General features: G+C 37.1%; 1 protein-coding gene and 1 long non-coding RNA gene across 3 annotated transcripts in view; one reads left to right on the top strand and one right to left on the bottom strand.

The window, feature by feature from the left end:
* Window positions 1–18,177, bottom strand: part of DARS1 (aspartyl-tRNA synthetase 1) — a 67,118-nt gene extending 48,941 nt beyond the window's left edge. Inside the window, exons 1-4 of one of the 2 annotated variants that reach the window (XM_082397907.1) lie at window positions 17,878–18,177; window positions 15,816–15,873; window positions 11,929–12,021; window positions 247–349 (exon numbers count right to left, since the gene is read on the bottom strand). In XM_082397907.1, the coding sequence (XP_082254033.1) occupies window positions 247–349; window positions 11,929–12,021; window positions 15,816–15,873; window positions 17,878–17,943 (320 nt within the window). In that variant the 5' untranslated portion in view covers window positions 17,944–18,177. Of the gene's footprint in view, window positions 1–246; window positions 350–11,928; window positions 12,022–15,815; window positions 15,874–17,806 lie in introns of both variants that reach the window. The other variant, XM_082397908.1, reaches the window with a different exon arrangement.
* Window positions 18,178–18,259: 82 nt separating this feature from the next.
* Window positions 18,260–20,482, top strand: part of LOC309631473 — a 144,086-nt gene continuing 141,863 nt past the window's right edge. The window contains exon 1 of the long non-coding RNA XR_014246289.1: window positions 18,260–18,559. This is a non-coding gene — a long non-coding RNA (uncharacterized lncRNA). The remainder of the gene's footprint in view (window positions 18,560–20,482) is intronic.

The raw sequence follows: 20,482 nt of genomic DNA, 5'->3' as shown, positions 1-20,482 counted from the left end.
GAAAGTAAATGTGACTTGTCTGTAGAGAGTGCTGCTTCAGCAGTTCCAAATGAATTTCAAGTCTGTGCTCCATATTTTCTCTTTTATAAGTTTAATGTATTCAGCAACACTGAACTGACAATTTAAATAACTACATTTTTAAACAAAGGAAGCGTTGATGTTAATGCATGAAAATGGTCCAAAGCCCTGGGAGCCCCGGTTCCCACCACTGTTTATTCTGACAACAGGATATAATTGCTTACTTACTTGGCAGCAAATTTTACCATCTGCTTGCTTGCGTGGTCTCCCACGGCTGCAAGAGCCTGGACATTAAACTGCTGCTGACGTAGGACTAAGAAGCACTGCTTCCCTGAAGAAGACAGAAAGTACGTAAGTGTATTAAGGACATGCTACTTCAGGTTTTACAAAGAAGAAAAATGCTTCTCTACTTTATAATTGGGCCCAAATTTACTATCCCCAACAGGAACATACACATAGGTATCTGGCTTTGACAGCCAAAATTCCCATACCCAGTTGACAAGCTTTAAAGAAACCCAAGTTTCTCCTACGCTTTTAAAATGCTTGTTATGAGGACGTAGGCAAAGCACCAATTTCAAAAAATATTATCAACCAAGAAAATTATTTTGTCATTGTATGGACTTATTAAACAAATTTCAAGTAACTTCAGATCACTTTCAACATTCATTCAATAGCTAGTATATTCTACAGGCAAAGGTACTATGTTAACCATCATAAGAGCCTCAATGATGCAACCATAAAAGTACTAATAAAGTGCTTAGTCACAAGAACATAAACATTCTACGGGGGTGGTTCATTTTATTTCCTACCAAAGTACATTTCAAAGAGCATTTAGAATAACAGGTTAGCTTATTTCCTGTTCTATTTTTCTCATTTTTCCTTTATTGTCTTCCTAATTCTTCATCCTTTATAATAGTTCCACTTTTTTTTTTTTACTCCAAGGAGTTTTTTTTTTTAATTTAAAAAAAATTTTTGTTTTTGGCTGTGTTGGGTCTTCGTTGCTGCGCACGGGCTTTCTCTAGTTGCAGCAAGCAGGGGCTACTCTTCATTGTGGTGTGTGGGCTTCTCATTGTGGTGGCTTCTCTTGTTGCGCAGCATGGGCTCTAGGCACGTGGGCTTCGGTAGTTGTGGCACGTGGGCTTCGGTAGTTGTAGCACGTGGGCTTCGGTAGTTGTGGCACGTGGGCTCAGTAGTTGTGGCTCGTGGGCTCTAGAGCGCAGGCTCAGTAGTTGTGGCACACAGGCTTAGTTGCTCTGCAGCATGTGGGATCTTCCCAGACCAGGGCTCAAACCCGTGTCCCCTGCACTGGCAGGCGGATTCTTAACTACTGCACCACCAGGGAAGCCCTACTCCAAGTAGTTTACTTTTTCTATAAAAGATCATTCTCTTTATGCCCTATAACCAGTTTTATTTCTACATAATACTGGGCCTCTTGACTCCTCCTCCTTTCATAAGCAACTGTCATTCATTATTCTTAACCTTTTGAAAAATAATATTCATAACAGATCCAGTCACTCACCATCTTTGTGACAGGTCTTTTCTCCAAACTAGATCCTTTTTAAAAGTCTCTGATCAAGTTTTAGGAAACTACTTCCTCATAAAACAAGTTAAATCTTTTCCAGACCACTTTTTTCATCAGATTGTCTTTCAAAACGTCAAAAGGTTTTGTTGTTTAAACTGAGAATTATTTTTACACTGAGAATTAGCTTTGCCTCCCCTGGTTCCACCAAAAAAAAGCAAAAACGCAAGCAAACTTATAGTTAATACTTTCAACATACAGTTTTGAAATACAAATCTGACAGCAATTGTGAGGTTAAAAAAAGGTTGCACACAGAGTGCCAAGATAGACACAATCTATGGACTTCCAAGTCATATATGATTGACATATTTTTACCACTAAATAGATTTTATTTTCCCTTTCCTTTGGAGTATGATCCAGTCGCTAAGTAAAATCTTAAAAAAGAAAGTTACATGAACTGAACAAGTTCAAAGGGATTTTAAGATGCTGTATGGATAGAGAAATCTGCAAATGAATCAAATGACATTATTTGAACTACCAAGAACTACTGAAACCAAAGCCAGATATTAGCCCACTTAGAACAGAATGTTAGCATGAAATGGAAGGTAATGTTCATGATTTAGTTAAGTACTTTAGCTGCTCTAATAGTGCAGACAGAGGAAGCACTGACCTGGCTGCACTACAAAGCAATCTTGTGATGAACGCCAGTGCTACACAAAGACTTTGAGAGAGAATGGAGGGCTCTATAGTACTTATAAAGGGTGAGCACAGGAAAATACCTTTAGGTCAGCACTAAGGGGTGACATTTAGTGTAAGGGTTTGGTAAAGAGTAAAATCTTTTTAATCAAATGACATAGGATCATATCCTATCATCTCCTATGAAGGGGCCTATTGGAAAATATTAAACTAATTATGTCTCAGTTCTTCATCTGCAAAATGGGAGAAAATAACAGTATATTACTCATGGAGTTTTCTTGAGTTTTCATTTATAATCTTGAAGATTATATAAGTAATAAGTTTAGACTTGTGACAGATACCCAATTAATGTTAACTATGAATTAATGTTATTAATTAATATTAATCGTTATTACTATTACTAATAGCACCACTGCCACTGCCACTGCCACCTATTTATGTGAAGACTGATGACCATTTCTGTTTCACAGCTGGATTACTATGTCCAAAAACTATGGTGGGTGCTGGGAACACAAAGTAAATATTTGTTAGACACTCATGATAGACTATTATGTGAAAATAGTGATAAAGCCATACAAAGAGTACAATCATAACTTTGTGTAAGAAAAAACCATCAAAATGTGAAGTTGATGGTATAGGAAGAAAAACACCAAAATGTGGCTACTAATGGATGGGGAAATCACAGGGAATTATTCTGTTCTTCATATTTTCTGAACATTCTACAATAACCATGTACTACTTTCCTAATCAGAAAAAATATTTTTTAAGAGAACAATACAATCAAAGAGGTAGGTACAAAAGAAACGTAAGGGTTGAAAGAAAATCGTGACCATGTTCCAGATTCAACACAAGCAGTAAGTAGAACCTGGGAAGTTCAAGAGGCTAAACATAGAAGCAAATGCACTCCTAAGATCTGACATGCCTGCTAGGGAAAAGAAATCATGAAATCAATGGTTATGGGTAAAGTAAAGAATGTTCACTGTTCTCTTTTAATGTTTAATGTGTTTATTGTATGTAATTCTAAAAATTAAACCTTATTTTTTAAAAAAGCCAATAGATGGGAGGAAAAGGGTGGAGAGGTGAGACCAATACCATCAGCATATTATATTATAAACCTACAGTAAGTAAAAATGTACAGAAACAGCCACATTAATGCAGCATAAGAAAGAAGTGAGAACACACCTTATTAGAGCAAAGAGATTCTAATTCTAGATGGAATTCAGGAGATAAACTAAAAAACTGAGTAAAAACTGGAACTGAATATCAAACTGTACAATAGAAAAGGGGAGGACTTTCTAAGTTTCAAAATTATAGAACGTCTATATAGCAAAAAAACCACTCTGGGAAAAATAATTGCTGAATGACACATAACCTATATGAGTTAATATCTTTAATACATAAAGATCTTAAAGATGTATGAGTAAAGAACACTGAGATCCCAATAGATAAATGGGTAATGGACTAGAACAAATACTCTGAAAGAAAAAGAAAAAAACCTAGTAAGTAAACATAAGGAGAAAAATATTACTGGAAATGAAAATAATGCAAGTTGAAGCAAACAATGATGATGACACATTATACCACTCATACTAGTAAAAATTTAAAAATATACAATATCATACAATGCTTGGGAGAATTAAGTGAAAACCGTTCCTTCATAACTTGTTGATAAAAAGGTAAACTTGTACAATGCTTTCAGAGATCAATTTGGCAGTGGGCATTAAAAATGGGCCTAAAATGTTCTCTGATTCAAGAAATACATTTCTTAGAATATATGTTAAGGAAATTAAGTATGGAAAGTCTTAGTGACAAAGATGTTCATAAAAGCACTATTTAAATAAAAGAACTGAGGTTCTATTATCACTCCCTATTTATGTAGTCTTCACTACTGCAACAGATCTACATGTGACTCTAATGCTATGGTCCCAAGTTTTCCGTGTTCAAAGCACTTCTAAATACTAGAACCTTGAGATTTCCCTGGTGGCATAGTGATTAAGAATCCGCCTGCCAATGCAGGGGACACGGGTTTGAGCCCTGGTCCGGGAAAACGCCGTGGAGCAACTAAGCCCGTATGCCACAACTACTGAGCCTGTGCTCTAGAGCCCATGCACCTAGAGCCGGTGCTCTGCAGCAAGAGAAGCCACCGCAGTGAGTAGCCCCCGCTCACCACAACTAGAAAAAGCCTGTGTGCAGCAACGAAGATCCAACGCAGCCAAAAATAAATAAATAAGTAAATACTAGAACCTCAATGGTACACTCAGAAAGATTTTTAAAAGACTTAAAAAATCAGTACTGGTTCCCTGGTAAACAGAGCTGTCCACTCAGACTACCTCTATCAAGTATTTTTGACACCAAGTTCTTGAAAGGTGTTAGTAAACAAAATTGTTCTTTCTTTGTCTCTGGTCGGTGATACACTGCAATGCATGATCTGCTTGGTTCAATGTCTTGCAAGGCATTTTCTTACAGACATTGGTGAGTGATAACAAGGGGCAATGTGTGTGTGTGTGTGTGTGTGTGAGAGATCCCTTTTATGTAAATTTAAAAAACAAAGGATATGCTCATATTTGTAAATGCACTTTTTTCCTGAAAGAATACACAAGAAACAACAGTGGCTATTTTGGGGGGAAACAGATTGTGATCTGACAGAGGAGCTAGATTTGTGAGACTTCTATTTGTCCTCTTTTTTTTTAAATTGAAGCATAGTTGATTTACAACACTGTATTAATTTCAGGTGTACAGCAAACTGATTCAGTTATACGTATATATTTTCAGATTATTTTCCATTATAGGTTATGTACAAGATATTGACTATTGTTTCCTGTGCTATAAATTCTTGTTGTTTATCTATTTTATATATAATAGTGTATATCTGTTAATCCCATGCTCCTAATTTATCCCTCCTCTCATTTCCCCTTTGGTAACTGTTAAGTTTGTTTTCTATGTCTGTGAGTCTGTTTCTGTTATGTAAATAAATTCATTTGTATTATTTTTTAGATTCCACATATAAGTGATATATTTGTCTTTCTCTGTCTGACTTCACTTAGTATGATAACCTCTAGGCCCATTCATGTTGCTGCAAGTGGCAATACTTTATTCTTTTTTATGGCTGAGTACTATTTCATTGTGTGCGTTGTGTGTATGTATTGATATATATATATGTATGGCACATCTTCTTTATCCATTCATCTGTTGATGGACACTTACGTTGCTTCCATGTCTTGGCTACTGTAAACAGTGCTGCTATGAACATTGGGGTGCATGTATCTTTATGAATTAGTTTTCGTCTTTTCTGGATATATGCCCAGGAGTGGGACTGCTGGATCATACTGTAGCTATATTTTTCATTTTATATCTTTCTATACTACAGGAAGTTAATTTTTACTATAGTCATATATTATTTTTTATTCTAAGAAGCAATTATGTAATTTCTCAGTTTAGCAAAGAGTTCTCACTGCTTAAGTTAGTAAAGGAACTTTATAAGACACATTAATCAACTGCTACATATTATTCATCTTTCTTCATGGAACTCCCCAATCAGGAGAGAGTTTATAGAAAAGAAATGAAACTCAATGTTCAAAACAGCTGAATGAATTCACTGCTTTTAGGTATTTTAAATTTAAATCCTTAACAGTTAAAAATTTGTGTTGCATTTTGAGTCAAGTTTTTAGAAGAGGCAGTTTATTTCTTAAATTTACGCAAGAGGTCTGTTTTAGAAAAATGTAAAGTTGGAAACCTTCCTTTACAGCACCAGGTGCAATCTTTATTTCTAAGCTGAAGAACAAACATGGTAGGTTGCCAGGACAAAAAAGTTTACTCTCATCTCCATTTTGGTGATGGCTCAGTAAGGAAGTAAGCCTTGGTGGGAGAACTAGTTATCAAAGATGTGAGGCAATCTTATGTTTTCATCTCTTCCTACTGTCTTTTAGCTTGTCAAGCTCCTGAATTTATTATTTAGATAATGTACCTTCACTTCCTAATAACCAAGATTAACATTTTCCTTCATCGCTTATGTTAATCAGTTACGGAATAAATAGCAAAGATCTAAATGTTTTAAAGTAGTTTCCATTTGTTATTTTCCCTGAAATATTCTTGTACGGCTATAAGTTGATGTTCTGACCTTTGGTATTAAAAATCCTAAACTATCTGACTACCTAAATAAAGTAGCTATTTTGGAAGTATATGTTAAGTTTTTAGGAAGAATAATATTGAAATAGAATTATCTTGTGTCAATGACTTCCATGTAGTATGTATAAAATTTGAAAGGAACCATAGATATTTCAATCACTTTTTCAATATGCTCATAAGCTTTCACAATCGAAAGAAACTAATGTTAAGTGTATCATTAAGAGTTAAAAATTTCTCCTTGCTCCTATATAAAACTCTTGATTTCAGGGGTGTGAAGCATAAACCTATTGTAAGAAATCTGATTTTTAATCTTTAAAAATGTGTAAAACACTGCCCTTAATTTGAGGAGAAATATACAGATATTTGTTATATAAACAGACTAGGTTTTGGTTTTTTTGCTTAACAGGATTCTAGTTGTCATACTTTTGACACTATGATTTTGACAGTTTCATTTCCTTATTCATGTTTTTTTCAGAACTTTGCTTTACTGGAAATTGCCAGCATAGGTTGTCTGTCCAAGTCCAATTTTAATATGATACTACTTCTGGAGTTAGAACACATGAATGATTCCAAATAAGTCATATTTATTGGTATAATTTTTTCCATGTAAGGAAGAAGGGAGTAGCAGCAATCAGGGTTCTGCAAATTCAAAGATTTTATTCATTTTTTCAGATAATCTTCTTTGGCAGAAATAAAAAACATTGACAATCATTACTGGCAAGAATGTGGAGAAAGTGGTACTGTCACATACTTGTGGGAGTATCACTGAGTATAGCTTTTTTGGAGGGTAATCTGATATTGGAAAATTTTAGTATGCGTATGCCCACCCTTCAACCCAGCAATTTCACTTCTAGATATCTATCCTAGAGGAATACTGCCTTATGTTGATCTATAAATAATATCATAGAAGTATCTCCAAGAAGCACTGTTAATTGAAAATAAAAAGAGTTGCAGAATAACATGTAAAAATATGGTATCATCTACATAAAATAAGACAAAACACACACAAAACAAAAAACCTGTATGTATTTATGTGTGTGTGTGCACATATGTGCATTAAAAAGAAAGATTTTTGGAAAGACAATGAACAAATTATTAAGAATTAATAGGGCTTCCCTGGTGGCGCAGTGGTTGAGAATCTGCCTGCCAATGCAGGGGACACGGGTTCGAGCCCTGGTCTGGGAAGATCCCACGTGCGGCGGAGCAACTGGGCCCGTGAGCCACAACTACTGAGCCTGCGCGTCTGCAGCCTGTGCTCTGCAACGAGAGGCCGCGATAGTGAGAGGCCCGCGCATCGCGATGAAGAGTGGCCCCCGCTTGCCGCAACTAGAGAAAGCCCTCACACAGAAACGAAGTCACCCAACACAGCCAAAAATAAAATTAATAAATAAATTTAAAAAAAAAAGAATTAATAGAAAAGGCTGGGGCAAAAGATAGGCAGTAGAGAAGAAAAAGGAATATAATTTCTGTACTCTTTGAAAAATTCATGTGAAAATACTTTGTATTACTTGGGTAACTTACAACTTAAACACACATACACATATATACAAACTTAAAAACAAAGTAGGATTTTCCAAGTAAAAATTATGAAAACCAGATTAATGCAAAATTCTAAAAAAACATATTATTGAAACTTAGCTAAAAGAATACTACCCACACCTTTACCAAATTCAGTTTATTCCAAGAATCCAAAAATGGTTCAACGTTAAGAAATCCATTATTGTAAATCACTAGAATTACATACAGCTGATTCTTCCTATTTGTGGTAGTTATGTTTTATAAAGTCACCAGAACAATACATTAGCAAATATTGAGCCATTGCTCCTAGGGGAAATATAGGGTGAGGTTTCTGTGAATGTCTGGTTACAATATTTTAATCAGTCCGTCAATACACAAATTTGTTCTGTATGTATTTCTGTTTAAAGACACCTTATTTAAAGTATATATAGTTGATTCATTAACATAGAACTCATGGCCAACAGCACTATAACTCATGCTTGGACAAAGCTTAGCTAACAACTAGTATTTTCTCCATAATGCATCTTATGACTCTCTTGCATTTAGGAACACTAGAAAACACTTCAGCACTATGCTTGGGGGCCATTTTAAAGTCAAATCACCAACAAAAAGCACAAGGCTGTGAAGAACGTGACATTAAAACGACTGTGAAAAGGACACTTGTTTACGAGAGCTGATACAAGGCAGAGTTTCACTGTTTTTAACCTCAGCTGAAAATGTGCGCACTGGGAGACTCAAAGTTCTTACCACTCTGCTCATGCGAAATGTCTGGCATGTCTGTGAATGACAGTGAAATCACTGCAAGTATTGATTTTGGGGTTACAAATATATGTTAGCAAGTAGGTGAATTTGCAAATATACAATCCGTGAATAATGAAGATCAACTGTATTTTAAATTTTTTATTATGTGGAAAATTTCAAACAAACACAAAAGCAAAGAGAATAGTATAATCAATCTCTGTATAAATATGTTCAGCATGATATTTTGAGGGAAATAATTTCTGGAAAAGGTCTGATAAAATTTAATACCTACTCCTGGTAACAGAAAACTTGGACTAGAAGAAAACTTCTTTTGACCTACTTTTTAAACTTTGGCATTGTTTTGTAATGACATTTTATGCAGAACACCTAAAGTCATGAAATAACTCAGCAGGAATTTATATCTCCACTGTTTAAAAAATTCTTCATTGTGAGAATCCCTGCAATACTGGAGAATCTACTGATTATTGCAGAGAAACAAGAAATAAGATAAACATTTGAAAGAAAAGGACAAAATGATCGTTATTTGTAAATGATATCAACACCTACCTACAATCCTCACGTACCTCAACAGTTATCAATTCATGGCCATTCTTGTTTCAGCTTTGCTCCAATCCACTCACTCCTCAACTTCTGCCCCAATCCACTTATCCCTCAATTCCTGTACTATTTTGAAGCAAACCCCTGCAAACTCTCTATTATTTCATCCATACATAATTCAGTAAGGATCCCTAAGACAGAAGATCTTTTTAAAAATAATGTTACAACAGTACTATTATTTCAACTGAAAAAAAACCACAATTTTTTAACACCAAATATCCAGTCAATGTTCAAATATCCAAGTCTCAGTGTCTTTTTTTTTTTTTTTTTTTTACTGTAGATTTAAATTAGGATCCAAATAAGTGACTGGTTGAGAGACATTTTAAATCTGTTTTAATCCATAGGTACCCCCTTCCCTTTCAATTTATTTATTGAAGAGACCAGGTCATTTTTGCCCAGTAGTTTACTACTAGATTGTGCTGACTGCACCTCCATTGTCATTTAACATGTCCCTTTGTCCTGTAAGTTGCTGGTTATTGCTAAAGGCTTAATGAGATTCAGGAACAATTTTTTGGGCAAGACTACTTCATTGGGTGGTGTTGTGTTCTTTCATAAATAGACATAAAATATTTATGGTTGTCTCTCTTTTATGTCGTTAGCAATCACTGATGATCAATGTCTAGATAATTCACTGGGGGCAAAATGATGATGTTCCAATATTCTTCATTTTATTAGCTGGACACTTCTCTAAAGAGATACTTCCCTGTATCTACCATTTGGTTAGCCAGTGATATACAAGTCATACAGAAATGATACTGCCACTTTAGTATTTACCAGATTTGAAAATAATGAGCTTGTTCCATTGATGACCAACTAGGTTTTCTGTTTGTTTGCCTTAGCATTATTATAAACTTATGGATTTAAACATACCTGATGTGTTTCAACTCACTTCAGTTGTCCTTACTCATGTTCAAACTGTTCCATTTTTTGGATGAGTGTGAAGGGAAGTATTTTTGGTTCAGGCTTACATGTAGCATGCATTCTATCTTTTAATTTGCTAAATAACTATGTTTAGGAAACAAGGTGCCAGTTTGGAGAGAACAAAGGTTCCTAATCCAATGGGAGAAAGACAAGTAAATGAAGGATTACAGTACAATGTGATTATCTATTGGTTGAATAAATGGTCCAACCTTTCAGGAAGGCAAATCAACAGTTTTTAAAAAGTTAAAATTCTACTAGCATTCTTCTCAAAGTCCAACAGTATTCATCTATTTGGGGGAGGATACTGGAAGAAGAGATAAACTCTTTTTTTTTTTTTTGCCACGCCATGTGGCTTGTGGGATCTTAGTTCCCTGACCAGGGCCCTTGGCAGTGAAAGTGCAGAGTCCTGGGACTCCCCCAGTGGTCCAGTGGTTAAGACTGCGCTCCCAATGCAGGGGGCCCAGGTTCAATCCCTGGTCAGGGAACTAGATCCCACATGCCGCAACTAAAAGATCCCACACGGCAACAAAGATCCCATGTGCTGCAACTAAGAACTGGCACAGCATGTGTGCATGCATGAAAAAAGAAAGAAAGAAAGAAAAGAAAAAAAGAAAGGAAGGAAGGAAGGAAAGAAAGAAAGAAAGAAAGAGAAAGAAAAAAGAAAGAAAGAAAGAAAGAAAAAGGAAAGAAAGAAAAGAAAGAAGAAAAAGGAAAGTGCAGAGTCCTAACCACTGGACTGCCAGGGAATTCCCAATAAACTCTTAACAGTAGTGATCCTGAAAGATTAAGATATATATGTATAAAATGTTGGAATTTAAAAAATAATGGGCCTGTATTAATTCTATAATAAATATTTTAAAACACAAAGTAAATGCTGTACCACAGAATGTATTAAATAGTACAGAAGTAATTAACTCTGTTAGGGAGACAGAAGGTGTCCTAAAAAGCTTCTGAATTCTTTTCATATTCCACCAATTACAATGAGAATTTGGGCAAGGAGCTTTATCATTCTGAGCCTTAGTCTCCTCATTTATAAAGTGGAAAAACAGTGCCTATTCTGCCTACTTCACAAATTTGTGGGGATGATCAAGTGTGAAAAACTGTGTGAAAAGTATAAAGTTATAAACCAATGTAAGTGTCACTAATACTTTCAGACAATTTGGAACACTAGGCTAGGACAATTTTCCATAAGGAACTGAGGTTTGTCTAAACTCCCCTAATATCTTTGTTGTTAATGCTAAATTCTTAGTACTGTCCAAGAGAACTTTCTACAATGATAAAAATATTTTGTATTTGTCCTGTCTGTCCAATATGGGAGCCACTAGCACTCAAAATACAGCTGGTGACTGAGTTACAGAATTTTAATTTTAATTTAAATAGATAAATGTAGCCAGTGAGTACTAGACAACCCAGTCTTAGCCTTATCTTTCTTCTACCTCTCTCCCTATCTAAATATTACAAATGTAAGAATATTAACAAATGAAAAACTTCTCAAAAACACTCTTTACTTCAAAAAATTAAACTTTTGAGAGGTGCTAGAAAAGTACCTTAGAGTCTTAGATTTCATCTGAGTTTTACGGCTAAATTGTTTTTAAGAATGTCTTATAAGAACCTAAAATTAACTAACCATGGACTAATACTTTATAGTGATTTAAGAGGGAAAACAGGTGTTTTTGTTTGGTTTTTAAAGATTTACTTTGATCTGTGAGAAATTTGCAAAACAAAAAATTCAATGATTACCAAAAAAGCTGTAATCATTTAATCAATCTTACCTTTAGCTCTGCTTGTATGAACCCTTGCACGCACCCAAACAACTTCATCAGCTTTTTCTACTGTCAAGTCACTAATTCGAACCAAAACTCGATCTGCAGCAAATAAATGAAACAATCTTGTAATTCAGAATTTACAAAGAGATCAAGATCAAAATTATTTTGATTTGATAGCTAGCATAGTACTTGGTATTATCTTAAATGAGCCTCAATATCTAGCAACACTTTTTTCTTTTTCTTTTCTTTTTAGTTGGTTTATAACATTGGTTTATAACATCACGTAAGTTTCATGTTTATAACATTGTACTTCAACATCTATACACACTACAGCATGCTCACCACCAAAAGTTTACTTTCCATCCATTACAATACAGTTGACCCTGTTACCCATTTCACCCTCCCCCCATGCTCCTTCCCCTCTGGTAACCACTACTCTGCTCTCTTTATCAATGTGTTTGTTGTTTGGTTTGGTTTGTTCATTTATTTATTTACTTATTTACTTTTACATTCCAAATATGAGTGAAATCATACAGTATTTGTCTTTCTCTGTCTGACTTATTTCACTTAGCATTATACCCTTAAGGTCCATCCATGTTGTTGCAAATGGCAAGATTTCATCTTTTTTTTTTTATGGCTGAGTAGTATTCCATTACATATATAGACCACATCATCTTCTGTATCTATTATATCTATTAATCTGTTGACAGGCACCTAGGTTGTTTTCATATTTTGGTTATTGTAAATAATGCTGCAGTGAACATAAGGGTGCACATGTATTTTCAAATCAGTGTTTTCATATTCTTCAGATGAATACCCAGAAGTGGAACTGCTGGATCATATGGTAGTTCAATTCTTAATTTTCTGAGGAACCTCCATACTATTTTCCATAGTGGCTGCACCAATTTACATTCCTACCCACATTGTATGAGGGTTAACACCTTCTCTCACCTTCCATATGTAGTCTGCCTCAAGTTTTATGAATTGTACATCTTAAATATATCTCTAAAATCTATCCAATTCTCTTTCATCTTCACTGCCACCATTCCAAAGCAAAGTACTGTTATATCTTGCCTAAACTATAGCAAAAGCCTTCTAACTGGCAATCCCCTGACCCCCTAATTCAGTCTACATTGGAGTCAAAGAGATAATTTCAAAATGCAAATCTCCTGAACATTTCAATGACTTATAAAGCCAAATACAGCCTGTGCTGAACTGCCTGTGCCTAAGTGGACATGGTATTTTTGCTTGCCTGCCATAGTGTGTAAGTCAGCTAGCCACATGGGGGAATTCTCTGCCAGGCCTGGACAGTCATAGTACCCCGTTCCCCAGGACACACTGACTCATCCAGAGAAGGGCATGTTACTCAAACTGAGCTAATCAAAGTCTTTCTCTGGTACTTAATATACAGATAATGGGAATGAATCTGTCTTCCCTGGGGTCGCTGAGCTGAAATGGTGTAGGCCCAGGGCTGCAGCCACCATCTTTCCTACTACCTGAATTTGCAGGATGAGAGAATGAGGTCAACAGCCTAATGGATGCAAAGCCAAGAAGTAGAGACAGAAAGCCCCATAGATAATGCTCAAACCTCTAAATCCTATCATTCCTTATGCCATCTCACACTTTGTTTCCTACAGGTATGTGAACCAATAAATTCCCCTTCTGGCTATCGGTGAACCCCAACAATTATGCCCCCCAATGCTAATAACAAAGTACTACATCTATCTAGCATCCCCCAAACAGGAAAACTGTGAAAAAACTATGATGTGAAGATAGTGATACAAGGCAATCATGATCCAGAAATGATCCAGAAATGATTCTATTATTGTTCTAAATATGCAACAATTTGAATATTAAAGAAAAAGATCTAAGTATTAATTTAAAATATTTTAATAGAAATGATACTACAACATCATGAATGATAAAAGATCTCTATTCTCAAGGGTATGTTGCCTAATTGTAACCAAATTTGTCAGTATCACATGTAGTAAATCCTAGTTACTATAACACTAAAAATACCTTTGCAGGGGATATTATAATGAAATCAAATTATAAATATATTTTACCTACTTTGTCTAAATGTATTTATAATTTGTCTCTTGAAGTAAAGATATAGCTTAGAGAGAACCTGATTTACAGGAGAATACCATAGATCTCATCACCAAAAGCAAAGAGAATGAAGGAGAAATTTTGAAGCATTAGGCATCACAAGAGGATTTCTGCAAAACTCTGTCCATGGACCTTATGAGTTAAGCCAACTTCCAAGTCTGCTGTGTAAACTCAGACAAAACAAAATGTGAAAGAGAAAAGACAGACAAAGCAATTTTAAAAGACAGATCTGAAAATGCCAAGATTGAAAAAGCAAACGACTTACTAGGCAATCAAAACTCAAAACCAAACAAAACAGAGTAACATAAGTCTAAAATAATAGACTTATAAATAAGCGTCACGATTATGGTAATTTTAATAGTACTTTGGAAAAGAAAGAGTAATGGCCCTTCTTTCATGTGGCATTCCAATTAATTAGCATAGCGGTTCTCAACCTTTAACATATCCACACATACCTGAGGCGCATGTCACACTCCCACCAGTATGACTGGCCGAGGCAAAGATCAGTGGCAGTAGGGTTTCAGTTTGAAAAACTACTACCTCCTCCACGGTTAAGTCACTGGTATTAGAATGAAAGAATTTGGAGAAATGGAAGCAGACAGGAAAGAAAACTTTATGTTGAACAATGTATTATGATTTTAACAGAGGTAAAACAACGGGTAGAATTTTACTGTTATTTAATGTAATCAGATTACGTAGGTAGTTTATCCTCCTTTTGGTGGGGAGAGCTTGTAACTGGAAGACACTAAGTAGTCTGGATTTGCTAGCTAAATAGGAATAGTAATCATGGCAAAGGTTGACTGGGGCTTATGTAAGAGACAAATTCCAATAAGATTTTTTTGCGTTAGAGATCAAGGAAGTCCAGTTCAGGAAGACAGTTAAGCCAAAAAAGAGTCTCATATGACCCCTCCTGCTTGTTCTGGCAGGGGTAGTCCTCTCCTACACTATATTGCTTGTATCCCATTTTATACTCAATTACTTTACTTCACTATCTTTATCTTTCGAAATGGTTTATTCTTAGCAACGTACTTTGCCCTTTCACTGCACACTTTTCCAACAAAGTTGGGAAGGAAAAGTGATTTTGTGATCATGCAATAAATTAAATCCAAAAATAACAATTAAATTTGACCTGAGGTATATTATTTTCAAAGCATAAAATTCACAGGCAGGCATCTAAATTAGAAGTACTTAGTGCTTCCAATGGGCCAGAGCTTAAAGGTCTGCAGTTGTACCAAAGTTTGAAAGACATAATTTGGGGTGTCTAACAAAAGAAAAATGATTGTTAAATAGTTGAGTAGGATAACTTTGTTGAAATTGCATATATAAAATAGAAACAAAAGGAAGACAAATGTTTACAAATAGAAAACCTACAGGTCTGAGAGAAACAATTAACAAGTCAATTTCAAAGAAATATAATAAAGTCAAGGAGGAAAGTAAAGGAGGTAGCTTCACAAAGCATGCAAAAAAGGTTGCATATGATGAAGGCAGCTACTATTAACTATCTTTTATCTCCTAGGCCAGAGTCAAATCTTTTACATGACCACCTAGGAATATCTTTGTAATATAATTTACCATTTAAAATATACTAATTTAACGTATTTTCTTCCTTATCGAGATTAGGGACCCTAAATTGACAATGTCTGTGCAGGGTTATGGCATATGCTTGCCATTTAAGCTTTTCAGAACTATGCCTTCAGTTACGTCAACCTTACTTAAAACTTCAAAAAGAACTTTCCTGGAATTAGAAAGAAAAGAAAACTTTTTTTTATCACATAACTACTAACCTGGTTTTTCTTGTGATTGTATCATTGAAGATACTCCATATCTTTCTTTTGCATAATCCTACAAAAAAAATTTTTACATTATGACTTTTTATTTAAACACTAATAGCATCGTAAACACAGAAATACAAATAACAGAAAAAGATGAATTCATTTAAACTTTCAGGACCATTTTATCAATTCAGAGTAGTAGTTTTAAAGTGTGGAAATCTGTCATATCATTTACATATGCACTCCACAGACCCAGCTTCTGGTTAATTTGTTTTGGAGATCACCACTCCTGGATCGATATACCATACAAAATAGTACTCTCAAATAAAATTTACACACATGTACAACACATCTTAACTACTTTCTTCAAAAAGGAGATTAAACTACTTCAAAGCAGAGTTATAAATTTCCTCTGTGAAGGGAGACGGATGAGGTACCACAGTTTTATTAACTTCCTATTACAGGAAGAGATGTTCAAAGAGAACCAACATTTAGGGGTAAGCTTTCTGAGTACCAGATGTCCAGTTTTTAGAAATCAGAGATGCTGGATATAAGCTAACTACAACTTTCCTTTTGTAAAACATCATCAAAAAAATTCACCAGCTTCCTGTTTCTAAAAACCATCTTCATGATATCAGGTTGTAAGTGGTTCAACACTGACAGTATGACACCAAAATTCTTGTTACAGATTTTAAGTCAGGAACAGGAAAAAGGAGACCTAGAGTCCAGACTATTATTAACAAACTATACTTATTAAATTGGTAAGTGGCCTTTTATTTTAATCTCACTTTATCTAGAAAACGATCTCTTAAGATCCTTCTAGCTATAAAGTGACATAACTCTGCCACAATGTCTACCTTATACATAGACCTACACTATCTGCACAGGTGGTTTATATAACTAATCAGATCAAGAATACACAAAAATGGTTTCCTTAAAATTTACAAGGTAACTTAGGATGTGGATGAAACAATTAGTTTCTGTCACTACAGCTATTCGTTGGAATCCTCTCCTTTAGATTTGGAGGATATTAGATTTTGTGTTTACACCAAAACAAACCAGACAACATGTTAAGGTGTTTAATGAACAGTTTTTTCTTTTTTTTTGCGAATTAAAAAAAATACACCTTAAAGACGAAGATAACTCCAGTCCTAACAGAAAGATACAGTCACACAATGTAGCAGGAGGGCAGCATAAGTAAGTTACAGCACGTGAACACAAAAAAGGGGGTCGCTTATTAGTACTGTTCATATTTCAGCACCCCTTATTCCATCTAATGTTCTTAAAATGACCTTACACCGTTTATCACAAATTCATATTTCCTCAAAAGAAAAATTAGGAGCCAGGTAAGGATCCCAATTTCACTAAGAGCACACATAACTTGTAGAATGGTTTCAAACTTTCATTTCCGAAAAGCACTGAAGGACCACAGGGTATTATGAATTACATAGATGATTTTGGGTCACATCATCTCAAAGACTTCAAACGCATTCTCTGCAAACTTCCCTACCTACCTCACTTGGGTTACTTAGGGGAAGAAAGAAAATAAAAATGACAAGTGTTCTTTAAAACTGTCACATGGAAAATGGTCATTAAACATGCTGGCAGATCGTTTTACGAAGTACTGTCATTACTTGAAAAACATTAGGAACACGAGGGCTGAGCAAAAATCGATTACTAGTGGACATTAAAAATTTCCGGGGAAGAGATGGATTACGTGAAGGACGTGCCTAACCCAGGGAGGTTAAGTGTCACCCCGCCGCTCCTACTTCCGGGACAGTTGGTACTTCACGGCGCCCCCCAACCCCCCGGTCCCGGGACACGCTTCCTGTAGGCCAGGTCTCCCAGGCGCCCCAGTGAGAAATGCGATCCGGAGTGGGTCTGGCCACGCTGCTCGGACAAGGACCCTGGAGGCCCGGTGAGGGCTCTGGGCGCCCGGATCCCAGGCTCGCGGCCTGCACGCAAAGTGCCGACAGGGATCCAGAGGCTAGGGCCCCGCTCACCATACTCCCTCCCTCAGCGCCGTCCGGCCCAGGGGTCTGTCCTCCCAGGCCCAGGGAAGGAGGAAACCCACTTCCGCCGCGTCCATGATCTCCCGCGGCTTCTCCTGACTCTTGCGGCAGGCGCTGGCGCTGGGCATCTGGGCAACTGGACTACGCAGCGAACGCCGCCCTCCCTCGCAGGCTTCCGTAGGGCAGGCCAAAGGGGATTCTCCTTCCCGTAGAGTCGGAACCCTCCCTGCCTTCCTGTTACAGCACACGCACTCGGACTCCGCGTGGAGGATCGGCTCCGGAAAGATCGCGAGAACCGCAGTTCTCTCGAGATCCCGGAGTGCTGTAAAGCGGACGGCTGCGCGCCGACGTCTCCTCTTTTTTCCCCGCCCCTACGGGTGTTTGCCTGGAGTTAGAGGGAATCCCCGGGAATTATAGTCTCGCGGGATTGACTCTGAGGGAACGGGTCCCAGGGTACCAGTAGGCGCGCCCTTGCACGCCTTCACTTTTCAGCCCTGTCACACCTGCGAAGTCTACTGTGTTGTCTTTCAACCCTATAATTTACTCTTCCCCGCTTTAAGAGCGGCCTGTTCACTAAAACATAAACCCATGCTCAGAACTCGACTTTTCCTCCCTTGAACTTCTCCGCCTTCAAGACTCTCCAGTGACAGTGTAGCTGCCTGGACTCATGGCAGACCTCGTCGCAAAAAGTTGCTATGTACCGGGACACAGGAGTGCTGAGTTATAGGCAGTTGGCTTGCTAAGGTAGGTTTGGGTACTGGTACCCAAGTGATAGTGAGGTGTAAACACAATGGCAGAAACCCACACATAATTGCTCTGATTGCCTGGACCTGTTGCACTGTTAGAGGCGATGCAAAATGTTGGTTGTCCAATGGATGAATCTCCCCAAGTTAGGCTTTAAAACAAAATTGCCATCCATGAGCCTCTTACTGCAACTGAAAGTAATTTGGGGGCTTGGTTAAATACTATTTCCTCTGCTATACTTCTTTGCACTTTGTCACGTTTTAACTATACTAGTAGTCTTAGCCTGGCACAAAGTGGCACAGTTTATACTTGTTCAGGAGTGCAGATAGACCCTAGTGCAAATGAAAGGGCTCTGGAGGCTACAGCATTCAGGTCCTGGGATACAATAGTGAGAAGACAGGCATGGTCCCTGCACTCGTGTAGCTTATCATCTAATTGCAGGTATGAAGTAGAGGTACCAAGTGCTATGAAAGTTTCTTTTAGGGCATTCACCTCAGGCTTCTCTGAGGAAGTGATACTTCATCTAAACTCTAAAGTAGGAGTAGGGGTCAGCCAAATGAAGAGGGGCCTAAAGAATATTTAAGCCAGAGGGAGTTAGGGAGAGAAAGACCATGGCTCAGTTTTGGATGTAGTGCATATGAGATGCCCTTGAGACCTTCAAGGGGAGAATGTCCAGGTAACCTCTGGCTTTGTGGGATCTGGAGCATAGAAGAGAGGTCTGGGTTCCAGATAAAGATGGGCAAGACACTGGCGGGTAGGTGGTAGATGAAGCCCTGGACTAGGAAAGAGAATGTTCTAAGAAGAGACTGTTAACATTGTCAGCTGCTGCCTAGACCTCAAGTAAGATGATGACTGAAAAATAGTTGTTGGATTTAGCAACATAGAGGTCATTGGTGTTCTTAGTAAACACTTCATGGTGAAGTGATGGGGTCAGAATGGGCTGAAAAGTGAGTGAAAGTGAAGAAATAAAAGTAAAAGGATTATAGCAAACCTTTATATAGTGCTTACTGTGTGCCAAGCACTGTTGTCGGTGTTTCACATATATCAATACTAACTCATTTAATGCTTACACCAGAGAGATGATATTATAATCTTTTTGCATATGGGGAAATTGAGGCAGAGAGAGGTGAAGTAACTTGCCCATGGTCGCAGAGCCATTAAACGATGTGTTTCAAATCAAGTAGTGTGGTACCAGGATCCATGTTCTTAACCACTATACCTCACTGCTTTCCTGTCTTCAGGAGATAATGAGAAGATTGGATGAGAGGGGAAGGAAAAATATAGGTGGTAGCTAATGGGGAATAAGTCAAGTGAAGCTTTTTGAAAGAGAAGACTTGAGTGCATTTAAAAACTAATGGGGACACTGCCCTGGAGGTCCAGTGGTTAAGACCTTGCCTTCCAATGCAGGGGGTGCGGGTTTGATCCCTGGTCAGGGAGCTAGGATCCCACATGCCTCGGGGCCAAAAAAACCCCACAAAACATAAAACAGAAGCAATATCGTAACAAATTCAATAAAGACTTTAAAAATGGTCCACATCAAAAAAAGCTTAAAAAAAAAACTAATGGGAAGGATTCATGAAAAAGTAGATGAATATGTGAGAGAAAAGGATTGAGAGATGGTGTAAGTTTTTTTTTTATAAGGGAGAGATAGGATTCAAAACATAGGAGGTGGGACAAGGGGAGGAGGGACACTTCCTCTATCACAACTGGAGGTGAGGAGGCTAGGCTATTGTAGATACTTGTTTTTAGGAAAATGAGAGAACTCCCATGTGATGACTTCTGTTTTCCCTGGAGGAGGCTAAGTTATGAATGTTGGGGTTAGGGGTTCGAGGGGAGGGAGAAAAGGGAGATTGGTGATTTGAGGAGAACGGGAAAGGTTAGAAATGTCCTGGAGGTTGTTTGGTATTTGGTATTATTTCTGGG

Source organism: Balaenoptera borealis, assembly GCF_965194805.1.
Source record: "Balaenoptera borealis genome assembly, chromosome: 6".
NCBI lineage: Eukaryota > Metazoa > Chordata > Mammalia > Artiodactyla > Balaenopteridae > Balaenoptera > Balaenoptera borealis.
Note: the sequence above shows the minus strand (reverse complement) of the source record. Positions and strands in the feature narration are given on the sequence as shown.